At 39.0% G+C, this 20,611-nt stretch overlaps 1 protein-coding gene across 1 annotated transcript in view; it reads right to left on the bottom strand.

Annotated features, from left to right (window-relative positions):
• Window positions 1-594: 594 nt before the first annotated feature.
• Window positions 595-20,611, bottom strand: part of smc4 (structural maintenance of chromosomes 4) — a 28,978-nt gene continuing 8,961 nt past the window's right edge. The window contains exons 5-24 of the mRNA XM_065281700.1: window positions 20,402-20,578; window positions 14,981-15,145; window positions 14,578-14,705; window positions 14,230-14,370; window positions 13,993-14,143; window positions 13,740-13,904; window positions 13,420-13,653; window positions 12,739-12,924; window positions 12,492-12,653; window positions 12,008-12,233; window positions 11,851-11,930; window positions 11,540-11,692; window positions 11,329-11,455; window positions 5,252-5,441; window positions 4,953-5,097; window positions 3,918-4,091; window positions 3,375-3,557; window positions 3,038-3,270; window positions 2,635-2,818; window positions 595-1,693 (exon numbers count right to left, since the gene is read on the bottom strand). Of these exons, the coding sequence (XP_065137772.1) occupies window positions 1,532-1,693; window positions 2,635-2,818; window positions 3,038-3,270; window positions 3,375-3,557; window positions 3,918-4,091; window positions 4,953-5,097; window positions 5,252-5,441; window positions 11,329-11,455; window positions 11,540-11,692; window positions 11,851-11,930; window positions 12,008-12,233; window positions 12,492-12,653; window positions 12,739-12,924; window positions 13,420-13,653; window positions 13,740-13,904; window positions 13,993-14,143; window positions 14,230-14,370; window positions 14,578-14,705; window positions 14,981-15,145; window positions 20,402-20,578 (3,366 nt within the window). The 3' untranslated portion in view covers window positions 595-1,531. The remainder of the gene's footprint in view (window positions 1,694-2,634; window positions 2,819-3,037; window positions 3,271-3,374; window positions 3,558-3,917; window positions 4,092-4,952; window positions 5,098-5,251; window positions 5,442-11,328; window positions 11,456-11,539; window positions 11,693-11,850; window positions 11,931-12,007; window positions 12,234-12,491; window positions 12,654-12,738; window positions 12,925-13,419; window positions 13,654-13,739; window positions 13,905-13,992; window positions 14,144-14,229; window positions 14,371-14,577; window positions 14,706-14,980; window positions 15,146-20,401; window positions 20,579-20,611) is intronic.

Here is a 20,611-nt window from a genome sequence, read left to right as displayed (position 1 = left end):
AATTAGAATTTATGTAAATGTGTGTGTTTGTGCGTGCATTTGTGACTTTGTCTTTATGTGTAAGTTTTACTGTGTCTTTGTGTGTGTGAGAGTCTGTGTTTGTGTGCACAAACACCTGTGTGAGTATTTTACATTTTTTGAGTATTTTTCTGTAAAATATCCTCTCTATGCCAGTCATACCTTTGTGTGTGATTGAGCATGTCTTTTCTATATTGCATTTGTGCTTGCTCAGTACCAGGCCTACCTTTCTGTATTAAATTTTCAGATTTATTCTGAATGCATTGATTTTTTTTTTTTGCATTTCCCATTCATTTCAATTGGGGTAATATTTACCCCAATGGGCCTCTTTTGGTGAATTTTTACACCTCTTTAGAACGACTTAAGCACAGTTTTTTATATGAATCTTGACAGATAATCTGGAAAGGCACAAAATATTATTCCACAGAGATGAAGTGAACCATGTTTTTAAACTAAAGAAAAGTGGCTTGGGGTAAGATTGACCCCAAGGGACTTATAGGGTTAAAATATAAAACACATTTTTATTAAATATAATAAATAAACAATGGTAAATAAGCAAGACGAGCAGTTGTTTTATTCCCTTTATTATCATAAACCTGATAAATGTGACAGTGAAAAGGTTATGACAAATCTCTCCGACAGCTCTCTGATGCATGGTATTTAGTCAGTGTCCAAAATCGCTCACTCATTTTCATTCACTTGACATCTTCTTCCCCATATAGTGAACTCAATTGTCATTCACTATATAGGGAATATTGAAGGGTTTCAGACACAGAATTCATAAATGATAGTAATGCCTGCACACATAAAAGAAAACCAAACTTGATGCAAGAACAGCCGTTACTTCTTTTCCAACTCGTACTTGAAAAAAAGGCAACAGCTGTTTTAGTATTCCCAGATAGCACAGGTACATATGCAAGAGGTTTACTAAAGATCTGTAATTAATACATCTGGTGTGTGAAAGCATCTGATAAAGGAAAGAGCTGCTTTACACACATTCTAAATCAAAAGACATCGTGCAGACATCTTCAATATGTCTATATGACGACATCTAGAAAATGGCTCAAAGACGTATTGCAGATGAGCAAGCAAACAATCAAAATAATACATCTTGCAGATGTAAATGCAGAGATCAAATGCTACTTTTCTGTTCCTAACTCGGGATGCTCAACTAGGGATTACACTAACCCCAGTCCAGCCATCAGATGACCACAGACGTGGAAAGATGACACCGGCTCTGCAAGGACCTCAGACAACGCCTGCTCTGGACTATAAACAGTCCTTGAATCTTCTGAATTGTGTTTTATATGTATTTACATAATTCCTTCGGTAAAGCTGCTTTGCGACAGTGAAAAGTGCTATACAAAAAAAGTCAAACAAGTTTATTAAAAATAATAATAATAAGAGAGAGTGCAGAGCAAGTATTTATTTCTGTTATAATGAATAAAACATCTTATTAAAAAAGATTAAAAAGATGAAAGTTTTTCATAAAGATGAAGACAAGAGGGACATCTCAAGCCGTTGCCGTCTCCTCTCTTAACACAATGGTTTTAGGGTTGATGGCAACATTCTTTGTGGTGTTGTGTGTCTTATAGATGCCAATGAGACGATCAGCCATCTCAAACATGTTGTTCCTCAGTGAGATTATGATAAACTGAGCATTCTTGGTTTGTTCCTGAAATCAGTTAAAAAAAAATATTAGAGACAGGCGAAAAATATCAAATCTGATGAATTGAGTAACAAATTGAACAGGTTCAGGAAACGGTTAAAATAACAGAAGCAATACAGTCTTTCAGCATTTTATAATGATATTGATTTCATAAAAGATAAATCCAGTGAATAGAGCAACTTTAACACTGGGATTTGATTTCAGGAAATCAGCAGGGAGGAAGACGCATTTAAATGAGAATGTATCTACAAACAGACTTGTCATTAGACCGTTTCATTCATCTGAAGACATAATAATGGATTATTAAGCATCACACTCATATAAATCAACTGTCATACATATGAATATTTTTTTTATATTTTTGTATTTTTTTAATTGATTAATTAAATGATAAAATAAAAAAATATAAATCGCAAAATATGTCCCAAATTTAAAAATTAAAAGCTAAAATTAAAATTAAAACATTATTAATTTTTTTTTTCATTTTCAACGTGATGAAGCATCATTCCGGCCAAATTGAAAAAAAATTTAACTGATGATTTGACATTTAATTTTCCATATAATCTTGAGGCAAGACTGCTAATATTAAAATAAAAAGGCAAACTTGAAAAGGAATTTTTAAATAATTTTAATTTAATTCCCTTTTTTAAAGGCAAAATTAAAATGTAGTTGTTCAGTTTTTATTTTATGTTCCCTTTTATTGATTGGCTTTCATTTTCGTTTTCATTTTCAACTTGTATGCAAATTCAATGTTAATCAGTGGGTGGGGTTTACTTGCTCAAAAAAGGGGATTGGCTGAAGCAATGTTGCCAACTCAGCAACTGTGTTGCCAACTTAGCTACTTTATTGTTACATCTAGCGACTTTTAGACATACAAGTTGAAAATGGAAAAGAAAAGAAAAACTTGTGAATGATCCTTATATGATTGTGAAAGACAGGGGACTCACGTATATGTAGCAAGCCACGATAGAGACATTCTTAAAGTCAAGTGCAGCGTCAATCTCGTCCATGAAGTAAAGCGGTGTGGGCTTGAAGTGATGAAGGGCAAACACCAGAGCTAAAGAGCTTAGCGTCTTCTCTCCTCCTGACAGATTATAGATCTTCTTCCAGCTCTTCTTTGGAGGACGCACACTGACACCACACAAAATATTAAAACAATATACCATCACATATCCTGAAATGGATCTTTAATCGATTAACGAAATGTGGGACATCTTAATGATTTTAGACCCTTTTAATCATGGCTAAAATCTGGCCTGTGAGATCCACTTGCAGAGTTAGTTGATGTAAATATAGCACGGCATTGTATTATGATTGTGAAGTAACGGGACACTATTGATGTGTACACACCTGAACATGATGCCTTCAGAGAAAGGATCCAGACTGTCTACCAGCTCTAGTTCAGCATCTCCACCCAGTGTGAGCATCTGGTAATTCTCCTTCAGTTTATTAGTGATGATGTTGAAGCCGGCCATGAACTCATTCAGTCTCTGTTTGCGCAGATCCTCACAACCTCTCTTAAAATTGTCTCTTTGTGCAGTGATGTCATCGAGCTCTGCCACCCTCTGCAAGTACAACTCCTCCTACACACATACACACGTTTGTAAGTTGTGTTCATGCAGGCCACTTTGTTGATTTGTTCTTAAATGTTTTTTATGCGACCCCCCAATCTGACAGCTATATTCACCTTCTTCTTAAACTCTGCAATGGCACCGAGGTTGGGCTTCATATTGGCACAGCGGTCCTCCAGCAGAGCGATTTCATTCTTAATGACATCTGGATTACTGATCTCCTCCAGCTGATCTGGGTTCAGTGTGGGCAGCTCTTCTGATGGTGTACCGTCAATGGAGTGCAATGACAGTTTGCTGGCCTGAGAACAACAATAGGAAACAAAAGGGAAAATTAACATGTAAATGTTAATTAAACATCAATCCATTACATTTTTCATTTATGAGGGCTGATAACACTCAATGTAAATAACTGAAGTTAAGAATTATACAGTTCTGATTCGGTATAGACGGTTTCATCAGACACACGTGACACTATTACGCATCCGAGTAGAACTGAGTTCATACACTATTACTTTAAAGCTCACTGAGTGAAGAGGCTACCATTATACAGCCACTTAGTTGTAAGGCGTAGCAAAAACACACAGACACATGTGCTGCTGTGACGGTATTATTCGGTATTATCTATAAGAATCAGATGACTGTGTACGAGGGATCAGTACCTCTTTGTCCCAGTGTTTGATCTTGTTCTGACACTCGGTGATGGCCGTGTCAATATGCTCCACCTTCAGCCGTACATTGAGAGACTCTTTCTGCAGGGCATGTTCCTGTTCCTGAAGAGCCTTGATGTCCTGCAGGACTTCACGATGTTTCTCCTGAACCTCAGGCAGAGCTTCCTACACAAACACACAGTTAACACTGGATTTGAATAGTTGTTTTAAGCAGATGCTTTAGTTTTTTTTTTTTTAAATGCATAAATCAACTCGAAACAACGAAAGCCTCTTTTAAACTATCCAACATCAGCAAATATGCACATTGACAGTTGAGGGTTGGCTATATAATAACAAAAAAGCTTAAAGGGACACTACACTTTTTTTTGAAAAATAAAAAAATAAAATAAAAATTAGGGCCATTTTCAAGCACCCCCATAGTTTAACCATTTTGGTGTGCATTTAGCCGATCTCTGGGTCTGACGGTTCCACTTTTAGCACAGCTTAGCATAATCCATTGAATTTGATTAGACCATTAGGCTTGCGCTCAAAAAAAGAGTTATGATATTACACAGCGCCCGAAAATAGTCCCCTTGGTTACTCTCAATAGCAAGGGACTATTATTGGGCGCTGCGTAATATCATTGCTGCCGTAACATGGCAGCAGGAAGCGCAAAGTCCTTGATTATTACGCCAGAATGAGAGTGTCGTTCCTAGCCGTATAGGCCATAAAATTCTCAACTTTTAATTACCAGTCAATCTTAGTACACCATGTAACTACAGAAGAGTCAAGTTTTAAATCGGGGAAAAAAATATAGAAACTTAATTTTGAGTGTGATGCTAATGGTCTAATCAGATTCAATGGATAATGCTAAGCTATGCTAAAAGTGCTAGCGCAAGACCTGAAGATCAGCTGAATAGATTCCAAAACATCAAAAATCAAATGTTTAACCCCAGGGGAGCTGGAAAATTAGCCTATTTTCATAAAAGTGGAGTGTCCCTTTATGGCCCATCTGATGGTCTTCTGTGTGAGAAATGCTGAAAGTACCTCAGCCTGCTGATACGTCTGCATGATCTCTCCGGCCTGCTCCTCCAGTTTCTTCAGCTGCTCCGTCAGCTCCTCCATCAATGTCTCATTATCTGTGATCTCCTTCTCCAACTGAGAGACGCTATCTTCAGACTTCTTCAGATTACTGTCACATCAGAATACAACATTCACATACAACCGGTGTATGGTACAAGACAATCGATATACTGTTATAGTCACAAACAAAGCACTTAATATAAACATGAACCACATGATAATGAGGCTGTCAGTGAATGACAAGGATTTGAGCAGGGACTGACCGTCCAGCAGTCTTGATGGCCACCTGGGCTTTGGTGATGGCTGAGGAACATTCATCCAGCTGCGTGTTGATCTGATCCAGTTTGTCCTGTTGGGCCTTCAGCTTGTGACTGTTGATATCCAGGATGAGCGCATGCAGTCGCTTTACTTCAGCCTCCACCTTACCTGCTTTACTGGATGCCACCTCAAAGTCTTCAAGAGACAAACAAAAGCAGTGAGTATCAGCAGGTGTCTACTGTTCGGACGCTCTTGCTTACTGCTCTGCGCTTTGCTCTATTGCTTTTTGTATTTTATCTTATAATTTTTACTTCAGCAAATCAGCATAGTGCTCAAACAACAAAGCTTGGCATCAACGTTAAATTACAAACTTTCGGGACTGGAAGATTACAAAAAAAAGTGACATTTTTCATCCGTCTAGCCTCGCACCGCCATCAGCTTACATTCTAGAAGGAAAAACACAGCTGCCTTCATTCAACAGGATAAGAAAAAGAAAAGCCTCATCAAATATCCATTTGCTGCACAAACTGCCACGGACTTTTACAAAGGATTGCTGTTCTTGAAACAAAGTTACTTACAGGACTACCAAACCAGACGGAACACACAACAGAGCTTCGTCATCATGGACGCCCTCAGCATACAGCCGGTGAGTCCCATGAATCTAATGATCAACACACTAATGGTACAAACAGGGAGCAAGACCCAAAATCACTCGAGAAATCAGACTATCACGAGCATCACATTTTGCCGCAGTAGCTTCCTCTACCCCAGATACAGATATGACAAGGATTGTAAACACTGACTTTCTACTAGGGCTGCACGATCACAGGAAAAATGATGATCACGATTGTTTTGCTCAAACCTTTGATCACGATTAAAAATATGATCATTCTTTTAGTGAAGAACTTCTATTTACTTCAGTATTTTTATTACACTTTACAGCCATGAATATAATATAATATACATTTTATAGGCCTATATTATAAAATATTTTATTGTTTTGTAATATCCACAGCTCCCATTCTCTTAGATCTTTTTAAAACATTTAAAATAATTCCGCAAAATTCCGCATAGATTTTGCAAAAGAAATCCGCAGAAATAACAAAAATAACTCCTTACACAGATTCCTTACAGCTGTACGACTATTGCAGCAATTAAAGCAGTTCAGTTTTAACTGTCAAAATTATAAAATATATTTTATTTATTTTAGAGCCTTTTTTGTTTGTTAAATTAAGGTTTTTGATATTGACCAAGCGGTTAGCGGCCGACAGCTAACGTCATGTTAGACGACTTGTTTGATCAAATAAGCCTCTCAAATCAACAATTCACTTGCCTACAATAACGTCTATATAATATATATATATTTTCAGCATATAACAATGTTAGTTTAAATGTTAATTATCAACACACTATTTTTTTTAAAGCGGAGGGCACTGCTTTGTTGCTCGCAGTCGCTACATGCAGCTTGCCTTACCTTACACATTCACTATGCATCAATTAAAACTCAAGGCTTTTTCACCGCATTTTTTACATGACTACTGAAAGAAGTCTTTTATAGATTATGCACAGTATTTAAGGTTTTTATTCAGTTCTCCATATTCCCGATGCGCTGAAGGTCCTGCTGCTGGCGGAGACGCTAAACACCGTTTCAACAGGTGCATTCTAAATGTGCGTAGTGGACTTGTGCGATAGGTTAAACGTCTTTCTTTTACAATTTATCAATGTCTCAACGTTTCTTTTAATTAAATTATTATACAGTCTTGTTCAAAATAATAGCAGTACAATGTGACTAACCAGAATAATCAAGGTTTTTAGTATATTTTTTTATTGCTACGTGGCAAACAAGTTACCAGTAGGTTCAGTAGATTTTCAGAAAACAAATGAGACCCAGCATTCATGATATGCATGCTCTTAAGGCTGTGCAATTGGGCAATTAGTTGAAAGGGGTGTGTTAAAAAAAAAATAGCAGTGTGGCATTCAATCACTGAGAAATCAATTTTGTGAAGAAACAGGTGTGAATCAGGTGGCCCCCATTTAAGGATGAAGCCAACACTTGTTGAACATGCATTTGAAAGCTGAGGAAAATGGGTCGTTCAAGACATTGTTCAGAAGAACAGCGTACTTTGATTAAAAAGTTGATTGGAGAGGGGAAAACCTATAAAGAGGTGCAAAAAATGATAGGCTGTTCAGCTAAAATGATCTCCAATGCCTTAAAATGGAGAGCAAAACCAGAGAGACGTGGAAGAAAATGGAAGACAACCATCAAAATGGATAGAAGAATAACCAGAATGGCAAAGGCTCAGCCAATGATCACACACCCTCCTCCATCTGCTTTAGGTGAACCAAAAACAATTGATAATGGCTCTCAGTGATGTGTGTCAGGTTCCTGCTATGAAAATACTAATACTTTTATCAAATGTTTACAAAAGCAGGAACTCAGTGCCTATATCTTTCTCTATTTCTGTTTTATTACATGATAGAAAGCCCAAGGCTTTATCAAACAGTAGGGCAAATCAATCTAATCTGCTGCCTGTTACATGTCAAACTAAGATTTCTGTTAGGGAAAAAAATAATACTGTTAAGTTAGCACATTTAAACATCTGTTCACTTAAAAATAAATCACTTCTAGTCAGCGACTTAATAACCACAAACAACCTGGATTTTATGTTTCTAAATGAAACATGGCTAGAAGAAAGCTACAGTGCAACAGTCCTTAATGAAACAGCCCCTCCTAACTTTTTTTTTTACTCTTTTATGAGTGTCTGCAGAACTGCTAGGAGAGGTGAAGGTGTAGCTGCTCTTTTTAAAGATGTCTATCAATGTAAGCAAGTGTCATTTGGGAATTACCCATCTTTTAAATATCTAGGTATTTTGTTGAAAAGAACTCTATGCATATCATTATTTACAGGCCCCCAAAATACTCTCCAGCAATTGTTGAGGACTTTACAGAACTTTTATCAACGATTTCCTCAGAGTTTGACTGTTTTGCTATTGCTGGAGATTTTAACATTCACATAGATAAGCCAGAAAGCATTATGGGAAAAGATGTCACAGCTGTTTTAAATACTTTTGATCTGACTCAACATGTACATGTACCCACACACAATCGTGGACACACTCTAGATTTAATTATCAGTAAGGATGTAAACATTTCATCAATTGTTATTAAGGATGTAGCACTGTCTGATCATTTCTGTATTTTCTTCGATATATTGATCTCTCCTACAATTGAAACTAGATCTGTGTCTGTCAAAAAGAGATGCTTAAATGAGAACACCAGTCAGTGTGCTGTTTATGAAGGCTACATCTTTAACACCAAGCATATCTGCAGACTCTGTTGATTTTCTCCTTGATTCCTTTAAATCGAAAGATAAGAGTGCAATCGATGATATTGCTCCAGTTAAAGTCAGGAAGAAGAATGGCAGGCAAAAATCACCTTGGAGAAACTTAAAGAGTAACTAAACCCCTGGTCAGAGCCTGACTCCACCCACTGCAATATTTGAAAAATGCAGAAAAAGTGGGCAGATCCCAACGGAGATAGGGGGGACGAACTAAGTGTGTGGTGAGATCGTAACAAGGGCGTGGTGAGCTTGAACCTGCTTACGTCACGAGTCATTTCTTGGACCCAACATCCAATAGGAAAATTCAACTGCAGTAGCCACCGTTCAACCTCAAGAGGGCAGCACTCAGACGTTTTTACACCATATATTGTAGTATTGAAACACTTTATATCCAAATGTCAAAAAACTTACTAAAATCAATGAACAGCACTAATAAAGCATCATTCTTACAGATCATTAACTAAAAAAAGTTGGTTTGGGGTTTAGTTACTCTTTAATAGAGGTGCAGAATATGAAAATACAATGCAGAAAAGCTGAGCGCATGTGGCGGAAGACAAAACTTGTAGTCCATTATAATATCTATAAAGACAGCCTTCGTGCTTTCAGTGTGGAACTAGGCAAAGCTAGACAGACTTTCTTTTCAAATATTATAAACAACAACATAAATAACACACACACTCTTTTTGCAACTATAGAGAGACAAACAGCTCCCCCAAGTCACATTCCAAGTGAAATGCTCTCAGACAGCAAATGCAGTGAGTTTGCTTACTACTTCTCTGAGAAAATCAATAATATCAGAAAGGTGATCAGCACATCCTTAAGCTGTGCCGGGGTCAGACAAATCAGACCACAACATCAGAAAGTAGTTACGAGGTCTGATTTCGAAGCAGTTGATGGTAAAATTCTGCATCTTAAAACATCAACCTGTGCCCTTGACACACTCCCCACATCTTTTTTCAAAAGTGTCTTTAACTGTTTAGAAGCAGACCTCCTAGAAGTGGTAAATTCATCACTTATCTCTGGGACTTTCCCAAAGTTAAAACTGCAGTTGTTAAGCCCCTCCTGAAAAAGAGCAACTTGGATAACACTGTGTTGAGCAACTACAGACCAATCTCAAATCTTCCTTTCATAGGCAAGATCATTGAAAAAGTTGTTTTCAATCAGCTGAACAAATTCTTAATTTCTAATGCTTACTTTGACATTTTTCAATCTGGTTTCCGACCACACCACAGTACAGATACAGCGCTCATAAAGATAATAAATGATATTCGCCTCAATACAGACACAGGCAAACTATCAGTGCTGGTGCTACTCAACCTCAGTGCTGCTTTTGACACTGTCGATCACAACATACTTCTTGACAGGCTGGAAAACTGTGTCGGGCTTTCTGGGATGGTCCTAAAATGGTTCAGGTCATACTTAGAAGGGAGAGGTTATTATGTAAGTATAGGTGGCCATAAATCTGAGTGGACATCCATGACATGCAGAGTCCCGCAAGGCTCAATTCTTGCGCCACTCCTGTTCAACCTGTATATGCTCCCACTGAGCCAAATAATGAGAGAGAACAAAATTGCCTATCACAGTTATGCAGACGACACTCAGATCTACTTAGCTCTATCCCCTAATGACTACAGCCCCATTGACTCCCTATGCAAATGCATTGATGAAGTTAACAGTTGGATGTGCCAAAACTTTCTTCAGTTAAACAAAGAGAAAACTGAAGTCATTGCGTTTGGAAACAAAGATGAAGTTCTCAAGGTGAATGCATACCTTGACACTAGGGGTCAAACAACTAAAAATCAAGTCAGGAATCTTTGCGTGATTCTGGAGTCTGACCTTAGTTTCAGTAGTCATGTCAAAGCAATAACTAAATCAGCATATTATCATCTCAAAAATATCTCAAGAATTAGATGCTTTGTTTCCAGACAAGACTTAAAGAAACTTGTGCATGCTTTCATCACCAGCAGGGTGGATTATTGTAATGGCCTCCTCAATGGCCTTCCCAAAAAAAAACCAGTAGACAGCTCCAGTTCATTCAGCTCCTGCTGCCAGGATTATGAGCAGAACCAGAAAATATGAACATATCACACCAGTCCTCAGGTCTCTACACTGGCTCCCAGTAACATTTGGGATTGATTTTAAAGTATTATTAATGGTATATAAATCACTCAGTGGACTAGGACCTCAATACATTGCAGATATGCTCATTGAATATAAACCCACAGATCACTCAGATCATTAGGATCACACCAGCTAGAAATACCAAGGGTTTACTCAAAGCAAGGAGAGTCAGCTTTTAGCTATTATGCCAGTCGCAGCTGGAACCAGCTTCCAGAAGAGATCAGATGTGCTCCAACAGTAGTCACATTCAAATCCAGACTCAAAACACATCTGTTTAGCTATGCATTTACTGAATGAGCACTATGCTGCGTCCGAACTGATTGCACTATATTTTATATGCACTATTTAATTATTTTTATTTCTCTTGATTTTATTATTATTTTTAACGGTTTTATACTTTTATTCCTGTTTTATTCTTTTTTACACATTTAAACAGTTTTTATTAAAATCACACTTATTTTCTTTTAATTGATATTTTAAATTCACATATCTTAGATTTTTTGTTTTCTCATTTCTATGTAAAGCACTTTGAATGACCTCTGTGTATGAAATGTGCTACACAAATAAACTTGCCTTGCCTTGCCTAACAATGCTTTACAAAACTCTTCTGTCAGCAATACCTTTCTTGAAGGCCTCCAGAGATTTCTCCATCTGCTTCTGCTTGGCTTTATCAGGAGCGGCTGATATGACATTGGCTTCTAGATCTTTAATCTGAGTCTTCAGGTGAAGCTCCTGCTCTGCAAGACTCTAAAACCCCAGCAGATTTCAGTGTTAGTTGAATAAAGATAAAACCTCTTATTGATGATGTATTAGTGATGAATGGGGTCTGACCTGGATGCTGGCCGTATATTTCTCCAGTGTATTCTTCATGTCTCTGAGGTCACATCTGGCTTTGTGCACCTTCTCCTCCAGCTGAAGTTTTCTCTGCTGCCAGTCCTGTAGCTGTGCCATCTCTTTATTCAAATCACTCTCCATTTTATCCAGCTGCACGGAAACACATTCATGTCCTACCAGTGTCATTTAAAATCAGACACAAGTGAAATATTCATACTGCTTTGAATGTTTGAAAATGGAACATAATGGCATTAACATTATACTTTGGTTAAGTTTTTGGGGGTAAACTCATTTATTAACCATCTGACCTGTTCCTGATTGACATCAGCACAGACCGAGGAGCCCATCCGGCCCTTCATCACTCGTCCTCCTCCTCCGGTCATGGTACCTGAAGAGATGACAGCAGTAGTGTGTGAGACAGATGAGTCTTTGTGACAAGCACACGGCAGCTGAACTTGCACTCACCGGCCTGTTCGATGATCTGGCCCTGCATGGTGACCACCCTCCAGCGCTTGTTTTTCTGAAACGCCACACGCGTTGCCTGCTCCAGGTCTTTGGCCACCAGCGTGTCTCTCAGGGCGAAGTAGAAGGCCGGACGGACGGCCTCATCCTTCACTCGGACCATGTCAAACAGACGAGGGGTGTCCTCTGGAGTGGAGATGGAGCCCATGTTCTGCTCCCACACTTTCATCTGAGCAATGTTAAACAATGAGTTATGGAGAAGACCTTAATCTTACAAGAATAAGAAAACTTAGTCCTTTTAACATAAAAAAAATAAAAATAAAATTCCATACTTTTCCAAAAACGTGTAGGAACCCTGTTTTCTAGGATTAGTGTGCTTTGTGAAAGGATTTTATGTTGAACAAAACATGCCTGTCCCTAGAATTGTCTTCAGCTCTTCTCTTTTAATATATATTAACTACTTTATGTCATGTGGTTATTTTCTCACCTTGTCTAGAGCAATGAACGTGGCCACACCAATGTTCTGGGTCTTCAGGAAGGTGACACATTTCTGTGCCGTGTCGATGGTGTCCACTAATATATTATCAAGAGAGCCACAGCTGGAGGAGATGGCAACGTCATATTTCTCATCAATAGCACCTAGATCACCCTGATGAGAAACATAAGCTGGTGTGACACAAACAGCAAATTTGCATTTAAGTGATACGACGTGATTAAAGTGCTTGTGGACGTACCAGCCGGCCCAGGATGCCCGAGATCTTTCCTGAGCGTTTCTGCTGCATGAGGGCATCCAGCACTTTGCTTCGGCTGCGGTTAGTAGACAGAGAGCTCTTGGCTTCAGCCACCTTCTGTCTCATATCTCCAACTAACACCCGCTTCTGTCTGTCCTGTTCAGAGATCTGCTGCAGCTCCTGCTCATCCTGAAACCCCCAAACATTCATCTTACAAACACATCTGTCAGGGCTTCACCCATCCACAGATTCTGGCCAATAAATCTTTATTTCTTATATTTGTTCATTGTTTGTAATGAGACACAGTAAAATGATTATTCAATCATTATTCACTGTGAAGTCACACATTATTGGTGTGCAGCAAAATCTGTCACCCACAGTACAGATGTCTTGATATAAACCATACCCCCCCCCCCCCACACACACAAAAAAACCCAAAAAGACATACTGGTCGAACACTAAGTTTCACCTAAAACCACCAGTGCTTTTTGCATAATGATATCATTCACAGCTCATCCAAAAGTTTATACTGGGGAAAAAACGTCACTTACTCTCTCTCAACAGGTATTGTTTCGGAATAGTGAAAACTTGGTAAAAGCACTTTTTGTATTATTGCCTCCCTATTAAGTCACTGTGGATAAAAGCGTCTGCTACATGTAAAACCTACATTAATTCCACACACACCTTCTGGAGCTGCTTCTCACACTGGGGTATTTTGACGTTGAGATCTTTGATAGCAGCTCTCCTGTCTCGCAGCGTGTCCACAGCCTCCTGTAGGGCATCTTTAGCCTGCTTGAGTTGATTCACAGCGGTGTTGTGCTGACTCAGATAAATGTCCAGCTCAGACTGAGCCACATCCATCCGTGAGCGAGTCTCATTCACAGCCTTACTCAACTCCAACAGATCCTGCTCCTTTTTCTGCAGAAGAAATTTGAAGACCTGGGTGATCATCACCTGTCAAAGTCAAGTGGCAGAGAAAGGTGCATGGATGCGAGTGATCTCACCTCCTTATCCTCCTGCAGGCCGCTGGTTTCCTCCTTCAGACTCTCCATAACCTGAGCTAACTTCTCCTCCTCATCCAGCTTCTTCTTCTCCAGCGTCTCTTTCTTAGCAGACGCCTCCGTGATAATCTTCTCACTGCTGGCAGGAACGCTTCTTACCTCCTCCAGCTGGACAGTAAACATCAAATGCTCATGACAATCTTCAAAGTTACATACTTTACTCTCAGACCCAAAGGTCAAGGCAGAGATATCTCACCTTCTCCTTGTCTTTCTGTAGCTGTTTCTGTTGTTTCTTGGTTTTGCTCTTGGTATGTTTAAGTTTCTCGCGCACCTCCACATCCTGCAGGTCCAGCTGTGTGAACTTCTCCTTCTGGCTCTCTATGAACTTGGTCAGCTTGGTCAGTTTTCTGCAGAAGAGAAAGAAAATGCAGCTTAACTGTGCTGCAATGTCTAAGAAATACACATGCACAAGAAGGACGAAGAGGAGACTCACTTCTCCACAGTCTTCAGCTCCTCGCTCTTCTCCTTCATGTTCTCTGTCAGCTGACTGCTTTTCTCACTCAGCTCTTTGGTGTCCTCCTGAATCTGCTGTTTCTCGGCTTCTTTTGCTGACACGCGCTGCTTTAGATCATGCCTGAAGAGAAAACAAATATTCAATTTAATGCTGATGTTTACAAAAAATGGTACACATTTTCAGGTAGGAAATGTAGACCTAAGAGCAGCTTGATCACTGTAATTTTGTCTTTGTAATATCTTACGCAGTCTATCAAACTCTTGCAGTCATATTTCAGCAAATTATTTCTGTCTAAGTTAAAAAGATGATGGTGTGTTTGTTTCTTACACATAGAACTGACAGAGGAGGCTCCTTTTCTTAAAGATGTCATTCTCTAAAGTGAGAAACTCCACGGCTTTGTTCTTCTCACCCTCCAGAGCGCTCTTCTCTTTCTCCACCAGCTTCACGCGATTTAACTGTACACAAACACAGACAGAGATTAAGATCAGTATTTCCCAACACAATGTAACTATGAGACGTTTTCAGGCTGATAACACATAATTTGAGGTCTCATCTGTAAGAACAATAAACAGACATGCTAGTGTTTGCTCAAGGTAAAGGTGCCAAAAAAGATCCAGAGATGGTTTTACATGTCCATTTATGTTTTTTGTATGCACAAGGTTTACATAAGAAAGAGCGCTGTATTTTTAAGTATTTGTAAAGGCAGTAGATTAAATTGATGCTGTGGTACCTTCTCTCCTCGCTGCTCATTGAGTAGCTCCACCCGTCTGCACAGCACATTGATGGGCTCTTTGAGACGACATGATCCGATGATGTCCTCCAGATACTCCAGCATACCTTCATCATGTTCTGTCTGACCTTTGGGCTTCATCATGGCAATTTGCTCCACCTCACCCTGACAATGAAGCAGACATTTACTAGGGATGGACATTCGTCAATTTTTCATTTTGAGTACCCGATAGGTCTGAAAAACGAATAGATGATTGCTCTAAAAGTGGGGCATTAGCATGTGGGCTTTGAGAACCACTGGACTAAACCAACTCTACGGACAGGTAAAATAAAAATAAACACATTACGAAAATGTTTAAAATAGCAATGGACCTCAATAATAATGGAAAACAAACAGAGACAGTATATTCCATAAACAGATATAATCATTAGGAAAAGAAGAGCTCTGATGCAAAAGCCGCTAAACACCTTCTCCATCAAAAATAAGAGAATGAAATTAACCAAATGTTCACGGCATGTATAATACGTTAATCAAACATGTTCGCTTCAAATCCACTGAATCCCAGCCTCAGACCATTCAGATTTTTTTTTTGCAGAACCAGGCATGTGATTGGCCTTTCAGGTCACTTTGAAATGTCAGTTCATGTATATGTTGTTTCATTTAAAATCATTGATGCCTAAGAATTCTACAGTGATAAGGCTTTACAGCGTTTTGTAGGGGTGGGAGAAAAATAGATTCACCAAACTATTGTGATTCTTTATAAAACCATTTTGAAATCGATTTGTTTACCTCAGAATCGATATATATTCAATTATTTTACTTTTCCGAAGATGTGGTGGGGAAATGTTACAGCTTTTATTCAAACATAGGGCAAAATGTATGTTGTTGTCTGTAATAGATAATGTTGTATCAGTTTCAAGCTGGAGTGAGAAAGCGAAACCATGGCAAAGACAGGGGAGCAAACCTCTTCGAGAATTATTTCTGCACTTTCACGTGATAATAACACTCTTTGATAATGACATTTTGCGTGCGAGCACGTCATGTCTCTCCCGATGAGTTCGGTGTGCGCTCGCGTGCTCTCCGTTTCTCGAGGATTTTGGTTGCAAGAGCTCCGTGTCACATTGTATCCTTCTATGTTTCTGAACTTAAATGTATTTAAGAATTGAATGTATTAAAGTTCTTCACGGAGGACCCGGGTCTGATGTAAAAACAGTGTAAAACTCGATGATCAGAGTCAGTCAGCGCTAATGCGCATGTGTAATCTCAAGCATGCCTCCGGTTTCTATGGCAATAATAAACAACTGGCTCTTGTTTTAAAAAAGTCACGACAACGCAGTTTGAAGTTTGTAGTACGTATTACTTTTCTAGAGTCTTAAATAGGTTGTTCAATTGTAAATGCATGCAAGTATTGGGATAGTATTGTATCGCCAGACTAATGAATCGTCCCAGCCTTAGCATTTTGTGTCTTATACTCGACTGATGGCTTTATGTCCCGGATGCATCCGTTGTGGGAGAGTCAGATCAACGAAAACGCATTTTAATACCAAGTGTAAACAGCTTTAAGAGTTCAGCACACCTCTCGTTTATGGTCCGTGATTTCAGTTTGTGCTCTCATGTGTGTGTGTGTGTGTGTGTGTGTGTGTGTGTGTGTGTGTGTGTGAACCTGGGTGGGGTTGCAGGCTTCTAAAGCCGCCTTTCCACTGCACACGACAAACAACGGCCGAAAAGCCGGAAATCATTCATTTCCTATGGAGAGTCGCAAAGGGGCTGCATGAGTAGGGCCCTATAATTTCCGCGATCACGGAATCGCGGACGGAATTGCAGAATTGGCAAATTAACAAGGAATCTAGTGCGAACACGGAATTTTACATATTTTGAATAAAATTCTGTTTTTGTGTGGGAGAAGAATGTATGTATGGGGGAAATGCAGACCGGGGGAAGAAAATCTGGGTGACACATCCCCTCCCGCCGTTTCAGACCCCCTCCAAAACACTGAAACAATGCGAAGCAGCTCTCCACAACTCTGTTGTGTCAGCGAAAGTGTGAATTGCACGCTCATGCTGTCCGAAGTCAGATCACTATCCTGTGTATGTTTGTAAAGTTATAGCCTGTGTATGTTTGTAAAGTTATATGCTTATCAAACGATTGTGTTTAAAATATGGATCGTGTTCCGCTGGACTGATGTGTTTAAGGCACTTCTGAAGGCACCAATGCTTTGAGACGTGTAGCCTTCTGCAACAACACTAAACAATGCATTGAATTGAGTAGTGTGTGTGTGTGTGTGTGTGTGTGTGTGTGTGTAAATGCATGTTTTACAGTTATTAAGTAATCGTGTTTTCCCGTTTTTCCCAAAATCATTTACATTTTAATCATTAACATTAAAGGCACACTCTTTTTATGACTAAAATAACAGTAAAGGGTAGAAAAAAGAATTGCCAAAAATGAAAACGGATAAAACGGAATTTGCAAAAATGAAAACGGACAAATGGAATACGGGAAAAAAATACTGATAATTAATACATTATTAAATTAATTTGTGTATGTTTATTTTAATCTTGTCTTCATACGTTTTCTCCAAAAAATATTGACAATCTTTGTCATATATCCATAGCCTCTTGCGCTGGAATGAGCTTCGACTCCCATAGACATGCCAGATCTGTATGCCATTTTAAGTCATATACATGCATTATTGGTGTGAAATTTAATTAAATGTGTTAAAGGGATACTTCACCGATTTAGCATTCAGCTTTGTATCTGTAGAAACCCGGCAGTATTACTGAATGACCATGTTTCCATCCATCATTTCCCCCTGAGAGGAGAGATATCTGCATTTTGGTTCTGCAAAAAAGTCATCCGATGATGCAAAAATCGTCATATTACATCATCGGAGGACTTTTTTGCAGAACCAAAATGCAGATATCTCTCCTCTCAGGGGGAAATGAGGGAGAGAAACATGGTCATTCAGTAATACTGCCGGGTTTCTACAGATACAAAGCTGAATGCTAAATCGGTGAAGTATCCCTTTAAGTATTTGAATTTAGAGTCATGTGAAGCTGGCTCTTCATAGCCTCGTATTAGTGCCTGTGTGTTTGAAGGTCATCCATCATCAGTGAAAAACATGAGTCAGTAAATCACTTGTGATTTAGAGAATTTGACTTCAGGTCGGGCCATTGTCACGATACACAATCTAAAATTTTATTCAATTTTGGACCTGGTATAAGACTCAAATATTGAATTGGATCATTCTGAAATTATAGTCATTCAATATCCATAGCAAATTACTCAGTCGGTCATTTCCAGTGTTTTGTTTTATGCTGTGGTGTGCTGGGGTGGCAGTATTAAAAAGAGAAATGCTAAGCGACTTAACAGACTGGTACAGAAGGCGGGTGCTGTTGTTGGCATTGAGCTGGAGTCACTCACTGCCATTGCAGAGAAACGGACTAGTCACAGGATGTTCGCGAACATGAATAATGATCGCCACCCACTGCACAGCACTTTTAGTAAACAGAGAAGCATGTTCAGTGGCAGATTGCTGTCATTGACATGCTCTACAGAAAGGCTAAGGAGGTCTTTTGTCCCTAGAGCCATCCAGCTCTTTAATCCTACTCAAACTATGCTATTAATACTCTTTTTGAGTGAGTGGCCTCTATCCCGTGTATTTAAAAAATATGTCTTTGTATGTAGGATAGGGAGGGTATCCCGGACTTGACGCTTCAAAGCCAAAAAAAATTAGAAATTTTCAGAAATTAGTAGCACAGTAAGTAGTGACAACATAAAGGGTAGGCTATTTATATAAAAGAACAACAAAAATAAATAGAATAACAAACTGTTATAAAGAACACAGTAGCATACTTTCAAAATCAAGTTTATTTACTAACACTTACGCCATCTGATACGGTTTTTCCTCAGTAGAGCAATAAAAAATATATTTAGCAGAAACCCCAGTGCTCTATCATACAAGTCAACGGATCTGCCACTTTGAGAGCTTAAAAAGCAGATATATCCAATACAAAAGTAATTTCCCATAACTCCTGGTGACATATTGATGTTTTGTGAAGCAAATCGATCAATTTTTGCAAGAAACTGAATGCGATTTACAACATTATTAGCATTAATGCTAAAGCAGGAAGTGCACTTTACGTTCGAGGCATTATCTTCTACTAGTGTGGTGGCTGTTTGCCTCTCTGCGCCACCTATATAGTGGGAGTGTGGAGCACACTTCCTGCTTGGTAAAAGCTCTGCATTAAGGGGCGAGACACACCAAAGCTTTTAAACGGGGCAGAAAAAGCCTGGAGGACACCGAACACCAGCTGTTTTTTTCAGATGAGCGCCAGATTTCTTCAGCTGAGCGTGTTGGTAGCCGTAACACTTAAGCTGTGAGCCGGTTGGATGTTGTGTTACTTGTCCCGCCCCTCCTCCACTGTGATTGGACGGCCGTGTAAGAACTGACACTGAAGAGCGGAACTTTTTATGCAAAGTTGAATTTCTTTCACTCTTGGCGCTCACCACAGAAAAAAGGTGGCATTTAGAGGCTTTTGCACCTGACCTCCTCATATGTTTACACTTTAGTATTTGTATTATACATTTTTCCTGTTTCATAAACAAAAACATTAAAACTTGAATCTTATTAATATCACTTACGTGCATAATTTTGTACAAATTGCATTTGGACAACAACATTTATAATACTTTCTAATTTTTCTAAAAAACAAAACAAAAACAACAGTAACACAACTGGCATAGTTGTAATAAATTCTAAATAAAATCAATAGTTTACAGTTACTTTAAGTTCTTTAAAACCCATCAATGTCCTCAATAAAACCGCATTAAATATAACTCACACTATTTTCACAATTTAGATACACTGAGTAAAGAGAGTATGTTTCGGTTCACAGTTGCAATTTTGAGCTCTACTACTTGTGAAGCTGTTAAGGTATTAAATATGCCAGAATAGAAATGACTGGTGTTAAGAAATGCTCCATCACCCACCCACACAGCCACAGAAAGCACTGCTTCAAACTAACTATCAAATTCTTAAAGAGTATGATCAATCAGGAGCACACAAATGAATGATGAGATAATGAGAGGCTCACTCCTGCCTCACTGAAGCAGCACACATAATATTGGGGTTGGACTTGACTTTAACACACGCCAATATTTACGTGCTGCTAAAGCGGGGAAGGAAGAGTGGATGGATGGATGTTGACCTCTGACCTTTCACAGTGACCCGTGACCTCACGCACAGCCAAGTCAAGTGTATGAGAGTCCTTAAAATCCTAGAGCAGCAAATGATGGTTCGCACTTTTTCTTAAATTTTGAAAACCATGATGCGCTGCTATAGCAGTCTAAGGCCGTCACTCACGGCTCTCCAGAAAATACAAGAGGCCAAAAGCACACATGCAGTAAATGAGAGGTAATTACCTGAAGAATCAGGAAGCGATTGTGGTCCAGATCGATGCCATGACTGCGTAGTAACGTGCCCACATCTTTAAAGGTTGATTTCCTGCCATTTATGTGGTATGCAGAAGAATTATCTTTTCCAGCAGTTCTTGAGACATAAAAGGAACTGTCGGGAATGACGTCATAGTCGTCACCTTCCTGAAGGCAAAATTAACATAGTGGACAAAAATA

This window comes from Paramisgurnus dabryanus, chromosome 8, assembly GCF_030506205.2.
Source record: "Paramisgurnus dabryanus chromosome 8, PD_genome_1.1, whole genome shotgun sequence".
Classification (NCBI taxonomy): Eukaryota; Metazoa; Chordata; class Actinopteri; order Cypriniformes; family Cobitidae; genus Paramisgurnus; species Paramisgurnus dabryanus.
This window is presented reverse-complemented; position numbering and strand designations above follow the sequence as displayed.